Source organism: Haliotis rufescens, unplaced genomic scaffold (assembly GCF_023055435.1).
Source record: "Haliotis rufescens isolate VD_foot unplaced genomic scaffold, xgHalRufe1.0.p SCAF_11, whole genome shotgun sequence".
Lineage (NCBI taxonomy): Eukaryota > Metazoa > Mollusca > Gastropoda > Lepetellida > Haliotidae > Haliotis > Haliotis rufescens.
Genome location: NW_025963791.1, coordinates 32,229,075 through 32,246,374, shown reverse-complemented (window position 1 = coordinate 32,246,374; position 17,300 = coordinate 32,229,075). Strand labels below are relative to the sequence as shown.

At 40.1% G+C, this 17,300-nt stretch overlaps 1 protein-coding gene across 1 annotated transcript in view; it reads left to right on the top strand.

The window, feature by feature from the left end:
* Positions 1 to 15,172, top strand: part of LOC124132478 — a 33,043-nt gene extending 17,871 nt beyond the window's left edge. Inside the window, exons 13-21 of the mRNA XM_046496388.2 lie at positions 5,149 to 5,341; positions 6,075 to 6,333; positions 6,673 to 6,797; positions 7,329 to 7,446; positions 7,923 to 8,108; positions 10,950 to 11,069; positions 12,754 to 12,890; positions 13,835 to 14,163; positions 14,888 to 15,172. Of these exons, the coding sequence (XP_046352344.2) occupies positions 5,149 to 5,341; positions 6,075 to 6,333; positions 6,673 to 6,797; positions 7,329 to 7,446; positions 7,923 to 8,108; positions 10,950 to 11,069; positions 12,754 to 12,890; positions 13,835 to 14,163; positions 14,888 to 15,063 (1,643 nt within the window). The 3' untranslated portion in view covers positions 15,064 to 15,172. The remainder of the gene's footprint in view (positions 1 to 5,148; positions 5,342 to 6,074; positions 6,334 to 6,672; positions 6,798 to 7,328; positions 7,447 to 7,922; positions 8,109 to 10,949; positions 11,070 to 12,753; positions 12,891 to 13,834; positions 14,164 to 14,887) is intronic.
* Positions 15,173 to 17,300: the final 2,128 nt, after the last annotated feature.

Here is a 17,300-nt window from a genome sequence, read left to right as displayed (position 1 = left end):
TACTCATGTCGGGAATCGAACCCGGGTCTTCGGCGTGATGAGCGAACGCTTTAACCACTGGGCTACCCGGCCGCCCCGAAAATACCAAAAGACGTTAACATATGGTACTTGTTACCCTGCCTGGCGTTGGGCAACACGGACTGGTCGGATAGGAGTCAGTGTACTGTGTCTGGGTAGGGTTTCCGAGTCAGTATACTTTGTCTGAATGGGGCATTCATGTTACACTGAGGCATGGTATCCCATGAGCGAGCACTAAATGGAAATTATAGAAACAACGTACGCCCTCTTTGCAACATAGAATGTAGGTGGTGTACACCCTTAAGATGTTAAGCACATCCGTATACGATGTTTGTGTTACTTCATTGTGCACTCCGCGCGGGATGAAGGCTAGACATGTGGACTGTTTGTAAGTGGATTTCTAGAGCTCAATACACTCAAGCATTTAATTTAACACAACTATCATGTTCTGTTTTCTAGCTCGCTGTGCTGAATGAACAACCGTGTCTTTGATGTACGGATGTGTAATTAACTGTCTAGAACTAGAACATTCAACTGTTTGTTATTCGTCGCCTTTTGTAACAGGTGCTCTCTGTACACACGGAGGTTGTTAAAAAATAAAGATATTTAAAAGCTTACTTGATAAATAACCCGTACGGAAATAAGCGATGTGATACCAATACGTATGCTCACATAACTGATTCCTTTTCGCACAAATATGATAATACTTAGTTTGTATAAAAATTCTGTCACTGGCGGGTGCTACCGGTAGGGCAGGACATGCTTACCCTTTTCTCGAACACCTGGTGTCATTACTGAGTTACAGTGGTCCAGTCATATAATCTTCACAGCTATTTTGCCTCTTACGTCAAATGGAATATGTTTCGGCGGATAATCTAGACAGGTTATTCTCTTGCATTTACAATTTATATTATGCATGTTTGTTGTTTTCCGCTGCAGTCAACAATAATTGTTCGTAATTAATTCTATGTCACAATTGTTGATAAATAAATATATAAAAATAATGACGGCCATGTTAGAAACCTGATCTCCTAACCTACAAGGGATAATAAAACACGTGTTATCATTTTGAAAAAAATATTAAATGAATTGTCATAGCAAAGCATTCGAGTTGACGTAAAATGTTGTACCTTTTAACGTCAGTGAAAGACCATTCGGCTGCCAATATGTGTTGTATGGCTATACGCCGTGTTCTGTCAGCATCCTATTCCATAAGTCATCATTCGTTTGCTTCGCTGAGTACATGTGTAGCTGGATTAAACCCACAACGGAAGCAAGACAGGAACATGATTTCTTTACTACATAAATTGAAAAATGGAACATACTGGCCAGTTCCGAAAGGTGATAAGGTTGTCGCAACGAGAAGGTTTCATTTTATGGTGAGGTGAGGTGAAATTGGGTTTAACGTCGCGTCCAAGATTATTGCACTTATATAGCGACGTGCATGCACGTGTATGTGTGTGTGTGGCTGCTTGTACTAGTCCGGACTGATGCCCATTTATAGTGCTAGCTCACTGAGATACCATGCCGCAGTTTAACATGAATACCCCACTCAGACACAGTATACTGACTCCGAGCCGACCAGTCCTTGTTTTAGCCCCTTAATGCCGAGCGCCAGACAGGGTAACAACAAGTACAATCTTTTAACGTCTTTTTGTATGACGCGGCCCGGGATCGAACCCCGGACCTTCCGCTCTCCGGGCGGACGCTCTACCACAAGACCATGGAGGCGGTCGGTTTCATTTTATAACAATGTAAGTTAGTTAATAAATCAGGTGATTTTCCGTTTCCAAATATCTTCCAAACACTACAGTTCTATGGTGACATGGTGACAAGCTTCACGTTGAATGACACACATGTGCAATGACTGCCCCTGCGACAATTCGGTATTTAATGTTATTCTGGATGAACCTAAAACTGTCCCCCAAAGGTCACCGTAGTTCACGGTCATCAGCGAAACGTGCACGTTGAGGATTAACAGGTGGTGACATAGTTGTGTTGGATGTTAATCCCAGCAATTACCTTTCTAACAATGCCTTGGATATTTAGTAGGCCTCTTCTGAATTCCGTGACCACATTAAAACAGACCCATGATGGGGGTGTCTTTTGTTGGGATGTGCTAGTTTATTGGATAAAGACAATAGAACCGTGTTTCCATGTCCATGTCATGCCATAAGCACGTCATCGTTTAAAAATAAACGTAAATTAAAATATACTGAAATTAAAAATAACTACAAAAAATGTCAATCGTGTCGTCTGAATATATCAACCATCTGTGAAGTACCTAACTGACCAACCTTCTCATTTGATGACATTCTGTCGGATGTTGACGGATGTATGCTGGTTAAACAAGTTTGACTTCGAATTAACAGCTGTTTGACGACAGACAGGACCATCAATGTCACACAATACCTTAAAATAAAGATACACTGAAGTATCACATTTTCGACCATGCGACGGTGTTCTTGAACAAATACTCCACAACAACGTTTTCTATGAGCATGCGCAGCACGTGAGGAAGGTGATTAAGCTGTGAACGGACAAATATTTGACGCTCCCTCCTCCAATTGAAAGTGAAAAGAGATGGTAAGATCCCACACGCACCCAGTTCCCTTTAGGTAATCAGGATCTTCTGTTAAGGAAAACAGAGGTGGGGAGAGAGCATACCCCAGAGGTACTCCAGTCTACGACGGGAATCACTTGAAGCTTCTTCCGTGGAACAGTGATACCTTGTCTTTCAAAGATGTCGTGCATTGGATATCTAATAGCGGCTTCTTTGTTGGCGATCTGTGCGGAAGAAGGTGAGAACTTCAACTTGTATACAGTGAAACTCCGTTAATCCGGACTCGGAGCTGAGTATATGAACGAGTATCCTTAAAAATGTCTACATGTTTACCATCTGGACTAACGGGGATATTGACTGGCATAGTGTTTCACGTTTTCAGCATCAGAACCAATGTTAAGTTTGATCTAATTTGTAATGATTACCAGCGATCCGCACCAAAATGATGTAGATAGCTTCTTGCAACACGACTCATACACCTCTCAGTCAATGCATTTATCTTGGATATAATTCGTTGAAATCTAATAATTACGGGTCCTGATCGAGTTAGACCTGTTACATTTTAAGCGTATGTCAAAAGATTTCAAAATATCAAATACTGCTGATTTATAAAATGCTGCTGATACACTGACGTGTATGAGGTGTAGAGATACGTACGGAGATGTGCGTCCCTTGGTGTGCGAGGATCCACTGGGCGTAGGTTCGAATCCTTGGTTTGACAACACCATACCCATGATCGTGGGTTTCAAAAACGTGATCAATGTCTACACCCTACGTCATTAGGCGTACATCTTCCACGTTAAGCTAGCGTGCCGTGTTGTAAAAATAAAACGTCAACGCCAGAGAATAAACAGTCTCGATTAACAGATTTCACTGGGCGTGAAAAGTAAAACAGCGGTGAAAAATATATGCATGGATCACTGAAAATCAGTGATGACACCAGGTGTTCGCGAAAAGGGTAAGCGTGTCCGGCTCTATCGGTAGCACCCGCCACTCAAATATTTGCATTAGAATAATATGTGTTTGTTGCCTGACACAAATGTAGGCATGTCATGCGACGGCTGAAAGTACCCAAACCATTTACGATAACAGGGAAATGAATATTCAAAATAGTGAAGCACAATTTTGCTATGATCAGCGTTACGCGTCTTTCGGAACAGAAAGATCATCTATATCTATTGACCACAAATGACACGTTGATCCATCACACTGCAATCACAAGTGGCCTATGCCGCTCGTCTCGGCTTAACAAGTACTACAAATACGAAGGTCGTGACATTCCTTGATCACACATGCCAGATATACATTGAATGCAACACTAGTGTCTCAAGCACGCTATAGTCAAACAGTTCCAGCATTTGACATTTCATGCAGAACCAGTGTGTGTAGCTGCATCGGCCCACACAGATCCAAAACTTCAATAGAAACGCGTTTTAATGTTGGGCTACGTTGAGATGAACATGACAGCCACTGTTAGTTCACGCCGTGTTGCAATACTTTAAATTTGAAAAAAACCCTGTGATATCTACTGAACAGAAGGTTAAGAAACATGACTTTCAAAGGAATATTTGTATTAAACTGTATGCTCATTCTTTACAACAGAATAACATACCCAAAAACATTCATGATGCTTAACTTTTTCTGTAGTGTTTAAGCGAGTTTACTTTCCCTGAGTTTAAAACAAAAGCCCAAACGGGGATCCTTGGTCAGTATAGGTCACCAGTACCCCTTACTAAAGAGGGTCTGATGGTTGCAATGTGTGACCTAGCTGATTGTGTGTCTTCTTGTGACGACAAAGTGGACCTCATGCAGTTAATCACTGGGTTACCTGGCCCAAATTCCAGGTACAGTTCCTCGCAGTATATCTGAAAAATATATATTGCGTAAAACAACATTCACCTAATTGAAAATAAGGAAATCAACCTTTCCTGTAAACCGATATTTGTTTTACAACCATTATTTTACATAAACATCTTCCAGCGTCACTGTTTTACGCGCTGTGTATCACGATATCATTATTTATATTTTTTAGATTTATTGGTATAAATTTGGGAGGGAACTACCAACTGCCATTAACTTATTACACTTTGAATTACAGACACTCTAGCTTCAGCTGTAACTTGTGTTTCGGACTACGTGGGGCAACCTTTGCTCCACTCGTTATCCATGTCTTTAATCCCAGCAAATAGATAATGTACGGGAGATCAGATCAGTGTCTGAGTTAGTAGAGATCACTGGTTCAGACAGACCAAGGGTCATAATCAGGGAGAAAGTCAGTTCCGAAACCATGACCAGATGATCCTGTCACGACAAAGGGACTGCACGGAGATTCACGAAGCACTCGTACACACAAATAGCTGAACAAACTTGAGTCGCTACCATAACAGTTTTATACCATTTTGGTCGGAGGGCTAGCCTAGTGGTTAAGGCGTTCGGTCGTCATGCCAAAGCCCCGAGTTTAATTCTCCGCATGGGTAAACTGAGTGAAGCTTATTTCCCGCCATGATGTTGCTGGAATATTGCTAAAAGCTGCGTAAGACCAAACTGACTGACTCACTCTATTTCAGTGCTCGCGCAGAACTTCAACGTGGTTTGCTACTACACCAACTGGTCCCAATACAGGAGGGGGACGGGGAAGTTCTTCCCCGACGACATTGACCCCTTCCTGTGCACCCACATCATCTACGCCTTCGCCAAACTGCAGGGCAACATCATCATCCCGACTGAGTGGAATGACGATACTGAGTTCCCACCGGGCTTGTAAGTTTTCACAAAGCAAAGGATGTTCAATATGTTCATTGGTGTCTCATCGTTTGTTGGAGAAAAATACACATTGTTGGTAGTTCTTAAGTGCGAAAGATTACTTTTGCATTTTCTGTCAATCCCACTCTCGAAGACCGGTAGAGATATCCTGTCCTTACACCGTAACGGAAACGTCACGCCATCAACTGGATCATGACTGTGCGTCACCTATAAATTTAAAGACGGATTAATCGATTAATCTATTTTAGCAGACAACTGTATTAGTTGGTGACAAGTGTCGTATGTTCAGGATGTATTGTCCTATATAAAACACAATCCAAAACAATGGAATAGTTTTAAAACAGAAATCTCATCTTCCTTCATTTACCAACATCTGGGCCGCATGATTTGATGCACATTCATATTTCATATTAAGCAATGAATGCCTTGTGTAAATTGATTTTCTGTCGCTATCAGTACAATGAATTAACTGTTTCAAATTTGATATATCGATAGACGCAAATAGATATACTGTATATATTTCTAATGAGGGCTAAACTCAAACTAAATCGATCATTGGCTATTCTGTGTTTCAAACCAACACACACGATCAAGCTTAAAGTATGTCACGTTAACTAAAACTTTGCAAGTACGTGTTGTTGATGTCATAAAAGGGGAATAAATGAGAGAAGAAATTACTTGTGTATATTCATCATAAACCTTTGACCTCTGTTTCGTCTTTCCGTTCCAGATACGGCAGGATGATGACTCTAAAAAGACGGAACCCAAACCTGAAGATCCTGCTTGCTGTGGGAGGATGGACCATGGGAACGAGAACCTTCTCAGAAATGGCTTCCACAGGCGCCAACAGGGAGGAGTTTGTGTCTGCAAGTATCAACTTCCTCCGAGCCAGAGACTTTGACGGCCTTGACCTTGACTGGGAATACCCCGGATGGGAACCACGTGGAAGCCCTAAGGAGGACAAGGGTCGATTTACGTTATTGTGTCGGGTAAGAGATGATCCACAGATATATAATGTTTCAAACACCATTATAATGACACACAATGAAAAAGAATAATGAACTTTACCTCGAAGGACAAGAAAACTATTTTATCAGGAAATATTTACTCGCATGACAAAGAATGATGACTGACCAAAATGGCATTGTTGTGTTTAATTATCTCATGTCTTATTACAACTACATTTGTTTGTTGTGGCCAATTTGTCAAATATTACAAAAGTTCAAAAGCGTTTTCACAGTGGTTCAGTTTATATGACGCGGAAACTGGATTTACGTGTGCAGATGTTGATTTTTGTAAAGGCTGATGGTCGCCATGTTTCTTCCTAGGACCTGAGACAAGGATTTGAAGCCGAGGCGCGCAGGTCTGGGCAGTCCCGTCTCCTTCTGACGGCAGCCGTAGCGGCAAGTCCCGCCATAGTGGATGCTGGATATGATGTGCCCCAAATATCTAAGTGAGTGACAGATTTTGGTTAACACGGCTTATGGCAGGGGTTCGGTTATACCAGCTTGATGTGAGAGATACCAGCTTGATGAGGGAGGATGCGTTGGAGTGAAGCACGTTGTATGGTTAGATGAGGTTTCACACAACTTTAAGTAATATTTCAGCCATAGAATGACGAGGACACCAATAATTGGCTTTACACGTGTACCCATGAACCCGAGCTCTTGGTGGTGAACGCTTAAACCGTTAGTCTACCCAACCGCCACTTATATTAAAGAAAACATCTCTCTAAGAAACAGCATCAACTAAATGAAACCCTGTCAAAATACGAAACACGACTTACCCCCTTGTAACACCACATTGTGTAATATTTATTCAAGATTGTTCATGACACCGATAACGATATGTAGATAAATGAATGAACGTTATCCTTCTAAATCATGTGACTAAAATACTGTGCAGAATTAATTTTACAAGAAGCTTGTAAATTTAGTTTTCAATGTTTTCGTGAAACAATACAACAACAACAAAATAATTTCAGCTACTTGGACATCATAAACATCATGTCCTACGACCTCCACGGCGCCTGGGACCCCGTTACTGGCCACAACAGCCCCCTTTACGCCGACCCCAGAGACGGCTCGCCTACACTGAACGTGGTGCGTTATCAATCAGTAGTATTGAACTACAGTCATTGTGTCGCCTGTGCCAATATTTCTCTGCTGGGATATTAGAGTTACCAGTATCTGGAGTTTCACGTGTAAAAATTCAATTCACATGTGGAATGTCATTGATTTCCACCAGCAATTGCTGCAATATTGCTGATGCGACGTTAAATATTAACTCACTCACTCACTCTGGCTGAGGAGGAGAAGGGATGGACGGTGGAAGGTTTCTTTCGAGAGAAACAAAAATACGTTAAAATCTGACCAAGATTTTATATGTATACTATACTTCTTTGGTATACCTTCCTTGGTTTTGCCGACCACAATTATATTACACATCCAATATAAACAAATAGTGTTTTCAATTAACAGTGTACTTTTGGCCCATAGCTTTTCTCTTTATTCTTGGTCAGAATATTTTAGGAAAGGAATCTCTGAAAGGATTAATCTCAAATTATTGTCTTTAACAGGACTATACCGCAAATTATTGGTACATAAAGGGTGCCCCTAAGTCGAAGATCGCCGTTGGCACCCCAATGTATGGACGGTCCTTCACACTGGCGAACCCCCGGAACACTGGCATAGGCGCCGCCGTGAGGGGAGGGGGAACAGCTGGACCCTTCTCCGGGGAGAAGGGTATCCTTCTCTTCTACGAGGTATGGTAAAGTTATGAGTGGTTTTCAGATCGATAACTGATCCGAGGGACCAGTGAATTTCCTTTTATTTTATTATTAAGATTAACATTACTATTACTCAACTGAGTAGGCTCCAATAAATTTACGCAGTTAGAATTGAATTGTACCATGATTCTTTGGCGTGACGAACGAACAATTTAACAACTAAGATATCCATCATCTTCCGGAGGCAAGAGCATCCCCAAGCCTTTTCTTATCAAAGTCTTGTTTCTACCCTTGCGACATCAAGCCCACTTTCTTGTGTTGGATATGACTGGACTATCGCACATATCGATAGTCCAATCAGATAACGTTTCACAAAATCAACATTCACGACTGGTACACCTTCGCATGAAAGTAATTGTCTTTGTTGACACGAAAGTTTTTTCATCTTTTAACACACACACACACACACACACCCGCAACGATTGCCTATGTTTTTTTGTCAGGGATGAAATCTGATCGACTAGGTCGTCGCCATCTTTGTGAAGCTATACGAGATGGCGAACAGCGATCTCATTGGATATCGCGTTTTCATTACAAGTTACACAACTCGTGATCTACACGAGGTGGCGCCAGGATCGAGCCAAGAAAAATGGCCTTGATGTGGCAAGGGTAGAAAGTAGGCTTTGATATAGGCTAGTGGACACGCTTGCCCCCGGAAGATATAAGATATCCGATTAACATCATCTCAAAACAATTCATCATTATCATCATCTCGGTGTATGCTTATGGCCATGATACTTCATGCTCACGGCAGACTCCGTACCAGCATTAAAGGCTGATATGAAAACACCGGATATCTCGCACTACTGATAGTTCGAAGATATACTACTCAAAACAAATTAAAGAACAACCGATTCTCTAATATTTCTATAGTTATTCTTTTTGTCCTTAATTGTACAATGTGTTATATAAATGTATTTTGCAATATATTTTTTACCGTTTTAGTTAATATTTTGCATGTATGACTCCTTGTGTCTCGTTGGCCTTAATGGCCGGATATTGCAAAACATTGTTTGAACATGTGCAATCATTGTATGCAATATGTGACACTCAAATAAAATATTATCTTCTTCTATCATCGTCGGACCCCAAGATTGGAGTTTGAGATTTAGTGTATGTGTCATTCAATCATTTTATAAAGATTATGATGACGCACCTTTCTTTTGGGTTAGATTTTGTTCCTTCAGATCCATTATCCTTTCTGATATATTGGAAACAGAACCAAACCAAATCACCATGCAATGTTACTGAGACTATCAAGGTGTTTCCGCACCCCAGGATTAGACCAATGGTAATAACAAGCTGCTAAAGTTACGTTAGCCGATGTTAACCGCCGAAAACGGTCAGCGTGGATAGTCACGAAACAGGTATATATTTGTACCTGTCTCACCTGTCTATGGGCGGGTGCTCCACCTGACCTCGATGTTTATAGACACCTGGCCGTGTACCTGGCGGCAGGCTGCTAACATCAAAGGTGGACAGGTTGAAACTAGTTAGTAATCTTCTCGCGAACACCATTCTGCCCCTCACTCGGGAGTAGAGCATTCCTTCTATAACCCTAATTAATCGCAGCTACTGTTTATATCCCAGGGAGGGCATGTAAGACCACGTTATTCATCGTATATTTATCTCTGCCACGTATTTGTATCGTAGAATATATGTTGTTTAATGTCAATAATCGCCAAAAACTGAAGGAATGATGTAAATCCTGCCGGGGTCCATGCAGGTAGCAACAGTACTGTAAGCCCCCTTGATCCCTAGTAGGATGATCTACCTTCAGTTGCTGGTGATCTGTAGCCCTTTGTTATATGTTTCGTTGATTATAATATGTTTATTATCAAATAAGTTCTCGCTGCGGTATGGCTGAAATATTGCCAATGTGACTTCACTCACTTATGAATGTTTATGGTAGATACTCACTCACTTGTTATACGAAAGCATATTGTTTTATTCGCGCTGTTCACAAATAATGGTTTGCAAAGTTGTGACCGCCACATTTAATCCGCTCGTTATCTATATGCATCCATTCTGTATATTTATGTTTTATTACGCACATACATTTCACTGATATTGACACATCTATTTATCAGCAGTTTTTATTCATTATGATTCTTTATTTTAATTGTTTCTGTGTAATACATATTTCATGTATCTATAATTTACTGATTTCTTCACCTTTTTCTAGCTTTACACTGTTTGTTGCGCATTTGATGTGGAGGTCTGGACCTTGTAATTTGGGCCTTAAATGAAACTGTGTGATTGTTATATACATAATACAATTTGAGACAGCGTATGAACAAAGTTGACGGGATTGCCCACTTCACGAGTTTAGGGGGCGGTCGGGTACCCTAGTGGTTAAAGCGTTCCCTCGTCACGCCGAAGACCCGGGTTCGATTCCCGACATGGGTACAATGTATGAAGCCCATTTCTGGTGTCCCCCGCCGTGATATTGCTAGAATATTGCTAAAAGCGGCGTAAAACCATACTCACTCACTCACGAGCTTAGTTCTCGTTTAATGGCGAAATGTCTTCAAGAAGTCTCTTGCTGGTTGATATTGGAGATGAGAAACACATACAAATATGAATGGCCAAGCAAGTCATCTTATAACTGCATCTGGTAATCTCTTTCAACGGCTAACTCAACGTCATTTGACAAATTAAATCATAAACCCGGCTATTTCAGTATTCATGTCATTGGGTGGTATAAACCCTATTGCTGTAACTACGGTACGAGAACACGTTCTAATGCCAGTTACACATTCAATTGCAGTATGATTCAGCAAGGAGAGGTGCTAACTCCGCTATTTTTTATTCCAGGTTTGCTCCGGGGTGCTCGACAGGTACACACTGTCGTATTCAAACGCGTCCCGGGTGCCTTACGCCTACAGCGGGGATCAATGGGTGGGCTACGACGACAAGACAAGCATCGCTGAAAAGGTAAAGGGAGATAACTCGGGTTGCGTTAAACGGTGATTTCGCGTATTGCCTACCGTGCACCTTGCCTTCAGGGCTGTCAAAACCGCTTCTATGTCCGGTGAATACGGCTGCCAAACCTGCTACGTTTCGATGAAGCGAATCAGTCCACCGCGTTGATTTCAAATTTGAAAATATATTGACATTGGGTGAATATTCTAAAAGAGGTATGTTGGTATACTTTTGACAATTAACACAAAATTGATACTTCTTGTCATCAAATAGGGAGTAAAATTTGTACAAATTTGTATAAATTTTATTTATACCAGGTTTTAACATTTACGTTTAAAATATTGACCCCATCTTGTTTAGATGTCCAAATAGCAACAGACACTGATCAATGTACTAACCTCGAAGAATGTTGACCACATCCACTCTCCAGCTTCGTTTCTCAAACAAGTGTTCCTTTCATATTCCTTTTTATGGTTTAATATTTTCTTGCAAATATTTTCACGTTACAAATTTTTCATCAATACAGTTGCACTGGGGGACATTAGGCCTTTATTCTTGAATAAAATACATGTATGTACATTATATGCACATATTTTAATTTTTACATTAAAGTCAAGAAAGAACCTTTCTTTAACTTTGAATTTTCGAACGCACATAGCACAATTTATTCATTTCCTATATTTTTTCTCTTCCTATATTGTCAACTGGTAGTATGAGTTGCGAACATCTTTTCTAATTTTAGTTCATTTTATATGATTTTAAATAATGGCAAATGTCATTATATTTCGTAGAGCTTTCCCAGTGTCAAGTCCATGTTTTTAAATAGACATCTTTGAGCCAAGATTCAGGATGATCATTAGTTTCTAATAAGACACGGCTAACACTCCCAAGGTTTTGATGTAGCCAAGGTGACGAAGCACAAGGACAAATGACAACCAATCATTTAGCAGGTTATATGTTAGTGTTGATGAGTATTTTGAGTCTCCTTGTCTAAATAAGTGATTATTTCATCATAACCTCCATATTTCTTCATGCAATATAAGATGCTCATATTGGAAAATATTATATAATTTATATATTTTATTAAATACGTATTGTCTTTGTAATACGTGATATATCCGATACAACGCTTACCAGCACTTGTAAACGCCCTTTGGTGGTTAATTGAGTAATATTTATGTGTGTTAAAGCGGGTATATTTCGAAGCAGTTTCGGATACCCGAATAACACGATGATAAAGATGTTAAAGGCTTCACAAACTGTACTTATCTGAGGATTTAAAGCATTCGACAGAATAAACGATCTGTAGTTGTTGGATGAGACCCAGCTAAAATAGTTTGCAATAGAACACTAATCATCCCTCGAAATATGTTGAAATTATGTTTTTATTCCTTGAAATATATTGAAATTATTTTTTTCATTCCTTGAAGTATTATTTTTCACAAAACATTAATTGTACAAGAAAGTCGTTGTGATGAACATTGTTCCTTTTAACATTTATTGTTTACTACTTAGTTGTAGCTATTTTGATAGAACTGCCATCTGCACGTGCATATCGTGTATTTCAGTCGAATTGGGCACAAATGTTTATATTGGTGTGTATATTATTTCGACACCCCCTCAGATGCTCTAAGCTGTCCTTGAGAATATGCCCTGTGCTCAGAACGACCAACTACACGTGCATGACGTGTTTCAGATGAACTGGCTGATGGCGCAGGGTTATGGCGGCGGGATGGTGTGGGCCGTGGACCAGGATGACTTTAACGGGGACTCGTGTGGTGAAAAATACCCTCTCATGAACATCATCAAGAGTTGTCTCCTTGACGGAAACGGGTACGTGTAAGATACAAATCTTCATCCCGAAATTAGATATTAACGGAAAACAGATATTAACGGAAACATTTGTAAGAAACAGATAAACATGACTCTTTGAAAAAGGTAGACATCACACAAATGTACTTACATGTATTAACATTATACTCAGCGACACAGTGGCATAAATCATTATTAAACACCGCAGTGATCATGATTCTGAGATATTGCAGTGTGGTTTCAGTGAGCAAAGGTAGCAGTTAAAAAGTGTATGTCGGATAGCAATCTTAATTCCTCACATTTGCGGATAAAGGGATTAACAGGTAAATAAACCTTTACCATTCGATAGCCATCAACACTTTTTGGACATTAATTAAAGTCAACACACAACAAATCTAATGGTCACATTTACCTCCTGACAGTTAACATCTCCTCAGTGGGTAGTGTAACGAGTTAAGTGAAAACACAGGCAAAGTACGAAAATGAAATCTGCCGAACCACAAGCTTAACACGTCATTTCGAAGTCAGATTTGTGGACAAGAGACTATAATTGAGGTTTCAACATGTTCAGAAGTATCTTCTCCTTAAGTCGGAGTTCAGAGTTGCCTCCCTTCGCGGCCAAGATCCGCTGTACGTAGGTTCCTATCCAATAGCCCCGTAAGTTGGGGCTTTCCTGTCACCTTGAACTGACATGCTGCAATAAAACGGAAATACAGTTCAATGTTAAACCCAACTTACGCACACACACACACTCTCACTCACTACCTCACTCCCTCACACTCACTCTCTCACTCACGCGAACAATAAATTCTTATTACGTTAGTGATTCATCTCGAAAATCTTCAAAAGTATATTTTAGGCAACAAAATTAAAACGATGACCATGCTCGGAAAGAACATCTTTAATGCACTTAGGCTTAAATTGTGATAATATTTGTCGCTGTGGACATCCTTTACTGCTTTCAGTGGATCCCCGTGTTCTGCAAATATCCCACCAACAAGACCACCAACCACTCGTAGACCAACAACCCGTAGACCAACCACTCGTAGACCAACAACCCGAAGACCAACCACTCGTAGACCAACCACTCGTAGACCAACAACCCGAAGACCAACAACCCGAAGACCAACCACCCGTAGACCAACCACCCGTAGACCAACTACTCGTAGACCCACCACCCGAAGACCAACCACCCGTAGACCAACAACCCGAAGACCAACCACCCGTAGACCAACAACACGAAGACCAACCACTCGTAGACCGACAACACGAAGACCCACTCCACCTATCGGTGGTTAGTATATCGATATATTTCTAATGTGAAACAAATCTTTTGCATGAATATATTTATGACCATGTCTTTCTTTCATTCTCTCTTTCTACCCTAGAGGGATTCGGGTGGCCCAGTTGTCTAAAGCGCCGTAATTCGCTTTGCAGAGTTGCGCCTTTGAGCACACCAGATACCTATGACTGTTGGTTTGAACCCCGGTTCGCCACGATATATGTTTCTAGGTTTGTCAGCACCAAATCATGGGTTTCGCCAAAGTGTTAAACGATTAAGACCTACATCACTTCGGGCTTTTCTCCCATATCAAGATAACATGCCGTTACATAACTGGAATACGGTTCAAAGAGGCGTTAAGCCCAACTCACCCACTCACCCTTTCTACAGTAGAAATGAACGCAAATAAGTGTATATTCAATTATCAAAATTTACACAGCTGGCATATTTTGAACTCATTTTAATTTTCGCCAGCGACAGTAAAGAACCACGGAGAGAGATCAAACTCGAAAACTAATTACAAAATTTTCTTAAATACTATTTGTTTCAAAATGTGATTCCTATAACCGAATTTTTCATTTGCAAGGACAAAAAATTCATGTTTATTGTCGTCCTCCCTATCAATTAGAAATATATCGTGGGTCAAATTTCAAAAGTAGTGATTCTGGTAGCACCTGAACCAAATGGTTTTGTCAAGTTGATCTGCCAATCAATAGTTCTTCGTCGTCTGTTTCAGATAACGTCTGTGCGGGCCGCATCGTGGCGTGGGTGCCTGACCCCGTCCAGTGCACGGCCTACCACATCTGTGTATTCGGCAAGGACTACCGCTTCGACTGTCCCCCCGGGACTGGCTACAACGCTACCGAGAGACTGTGTGACTTTATTGGGCAGGTTTCAACGTGTAGATTTTAAACATGTTGAGCGCGTCATAGACACGGAGTGCCATTTGTGTATACATTGTAAGAGAATATTATGACCGCATGAAAAGATCCGCGGTTTCATTGACTGCCGTTTTATATAATACAAACGTCAACATTTTGTAAGGCTTTTGAATCATATTCTCAATTGATAATTATTTGCACTTCATAAACTTTTCGATGTTACAATTTTCGAATAAAAATATAAAATGTTGTTTTGTTTTCTTTATTTCAGTGGCAAAATATTATTGTGACGTTTATACTGAACAGGATAACATCCTTGTTTATCTAGACTAACATCTAGTCTCTGAAATTAACATGTTTTACAGATTTTATGTGTGTAAAATTATAATGATGAAATATACTAAAAAAGGAGATGAGAGACATTCTTCAGTTTCAGAAACTGCAGTAATCTAGACTTGCCAAGTATTATAGATTTGCAATGGCTGTATTGGTTAAATTTGTTTCATGGTCTGCATGACAGATTATTGTTTATCTGACTGTTAAATAAGAAATTAAATGTAGCTGTATATTTCACATTGTGTATACACTGTCATATAAAGTGAGAGAACAACCTGCGAACAATGAAGCCTTGAATCATTTGCGACTCGTGATGATCCGGGGAGAGAAATGGTCTTCAGCAACCCATGCTTGTCGTAAGAGACGACTAACGGGATAGGGTGGTCAGGTTCGCTGACGTGGTTGATGCATGTTATCGTATCCCAATTGCGAAGATCGATGGTCATGATTTCAATCACTGGATTAATTATCTTCGCAAACAAAGCGATGTTGTTATAATGCTCAGTGAGAATTACTGAAACTTATTTCACCAATTTTACCCTTGGGTTATATATAACTTTGGAGCAGAGATTAGATTAAACTGACATATATAGAAACAAAATGTCAAAATACAGTGCGAGTTTGATTTTACGTCGCTTTCAACAATATTTCAGTTATATCACAAAATGTCATTTCAGGATGAGAGCAATGAAGTCAAAAGTGGCGCCAGTCGTTGAGGTTGACCGTTTCCTTCAAACTCACGAGCACGAGCTAGTTCATAATCAGGTCTAATCTTGGATTCGAACAAACGATTAGTGGATCTAGGCATTTGAGCATCAAGGCCATCAAAACAATATATTACCTTTTGTATATATCCTGGTACCACGATTCAGACAACAAAATACTCAATAATACCCTTAAAGAATAAAATATATTATATTAAGTGCACGCGTTCATTGCAGACAGTTTGAGTAGTTGTCTCATGAAAATGGTTCTGCCGAACGAAATCACCCAGATGAATTAACGGACGAAATCATGTCAACTTATCTACTGTTGTACAACACGTATTTATGATAAAAAGAAATGTTAATATGTATTCAATTAGTTTTCTCCATCTTCTGCGACCCTCGCTGAGAATAATTTTAAAAATATAATATCATCAAAAATTTGGTTGAAAATGAGTACTATCCACTCAGATCAAATACGTTTAATCGTTAGATGGCAAAATTGATCGTGTTATATTAGCATAGTGCATTAAATCTATATGTACAAAAATGCATTTGAAGAGCGGCTTCGGGTCTGGAAACGAATGGAATTAAGACTGAAATATCTACTTAATTTTGTATCTCGACGGCAACAACCGCATATGGGTGAGTGAAACGTGCTGTGAATATATGTCTGAAGTCTTTGTTTAAAATTGATATACACGTCAAAAGAAATAGCATGTGGTTTATGATGAAATGGTTAAGTTTTCGGTATAGTTTATGTCCAACTGATATACACGTATCTTCAAAATGTGACGGTAAAATAACATTCCAGTCGTTGTTGACAAACATTCCCAGCAACGAGCGGTGGAGGGAAAACGCCATCCTGCTCTCCCCTTTTACCATAATAGACTCGCCCCAGGGCCCGTATAACACCTGATACGGCTTAATGTGATGTGTGTTTTTTATCTGGTTTGGATTGCGTAATTCAAATAAGCCGTCCGATGCCTTTGATGTGAAAACGAACCCGGGAGAAAGAAATAGTATGGCAAACCATGAGCATCTAGTGTATATACAGTACCGGGATGAGTATAAAACAAATTGGAAGAGGCAAAACTCAAATCGTTTCGAGTTCGACGGGGTGGAATTTGGGTTCAAAGAGGGTCGGGAGAGGTTGGGATAGTGGCATTGTGCTCTATATGGATGGTTGCTCAGTTTAATAAGGATAAAATAGAGCGTGAATTTAATA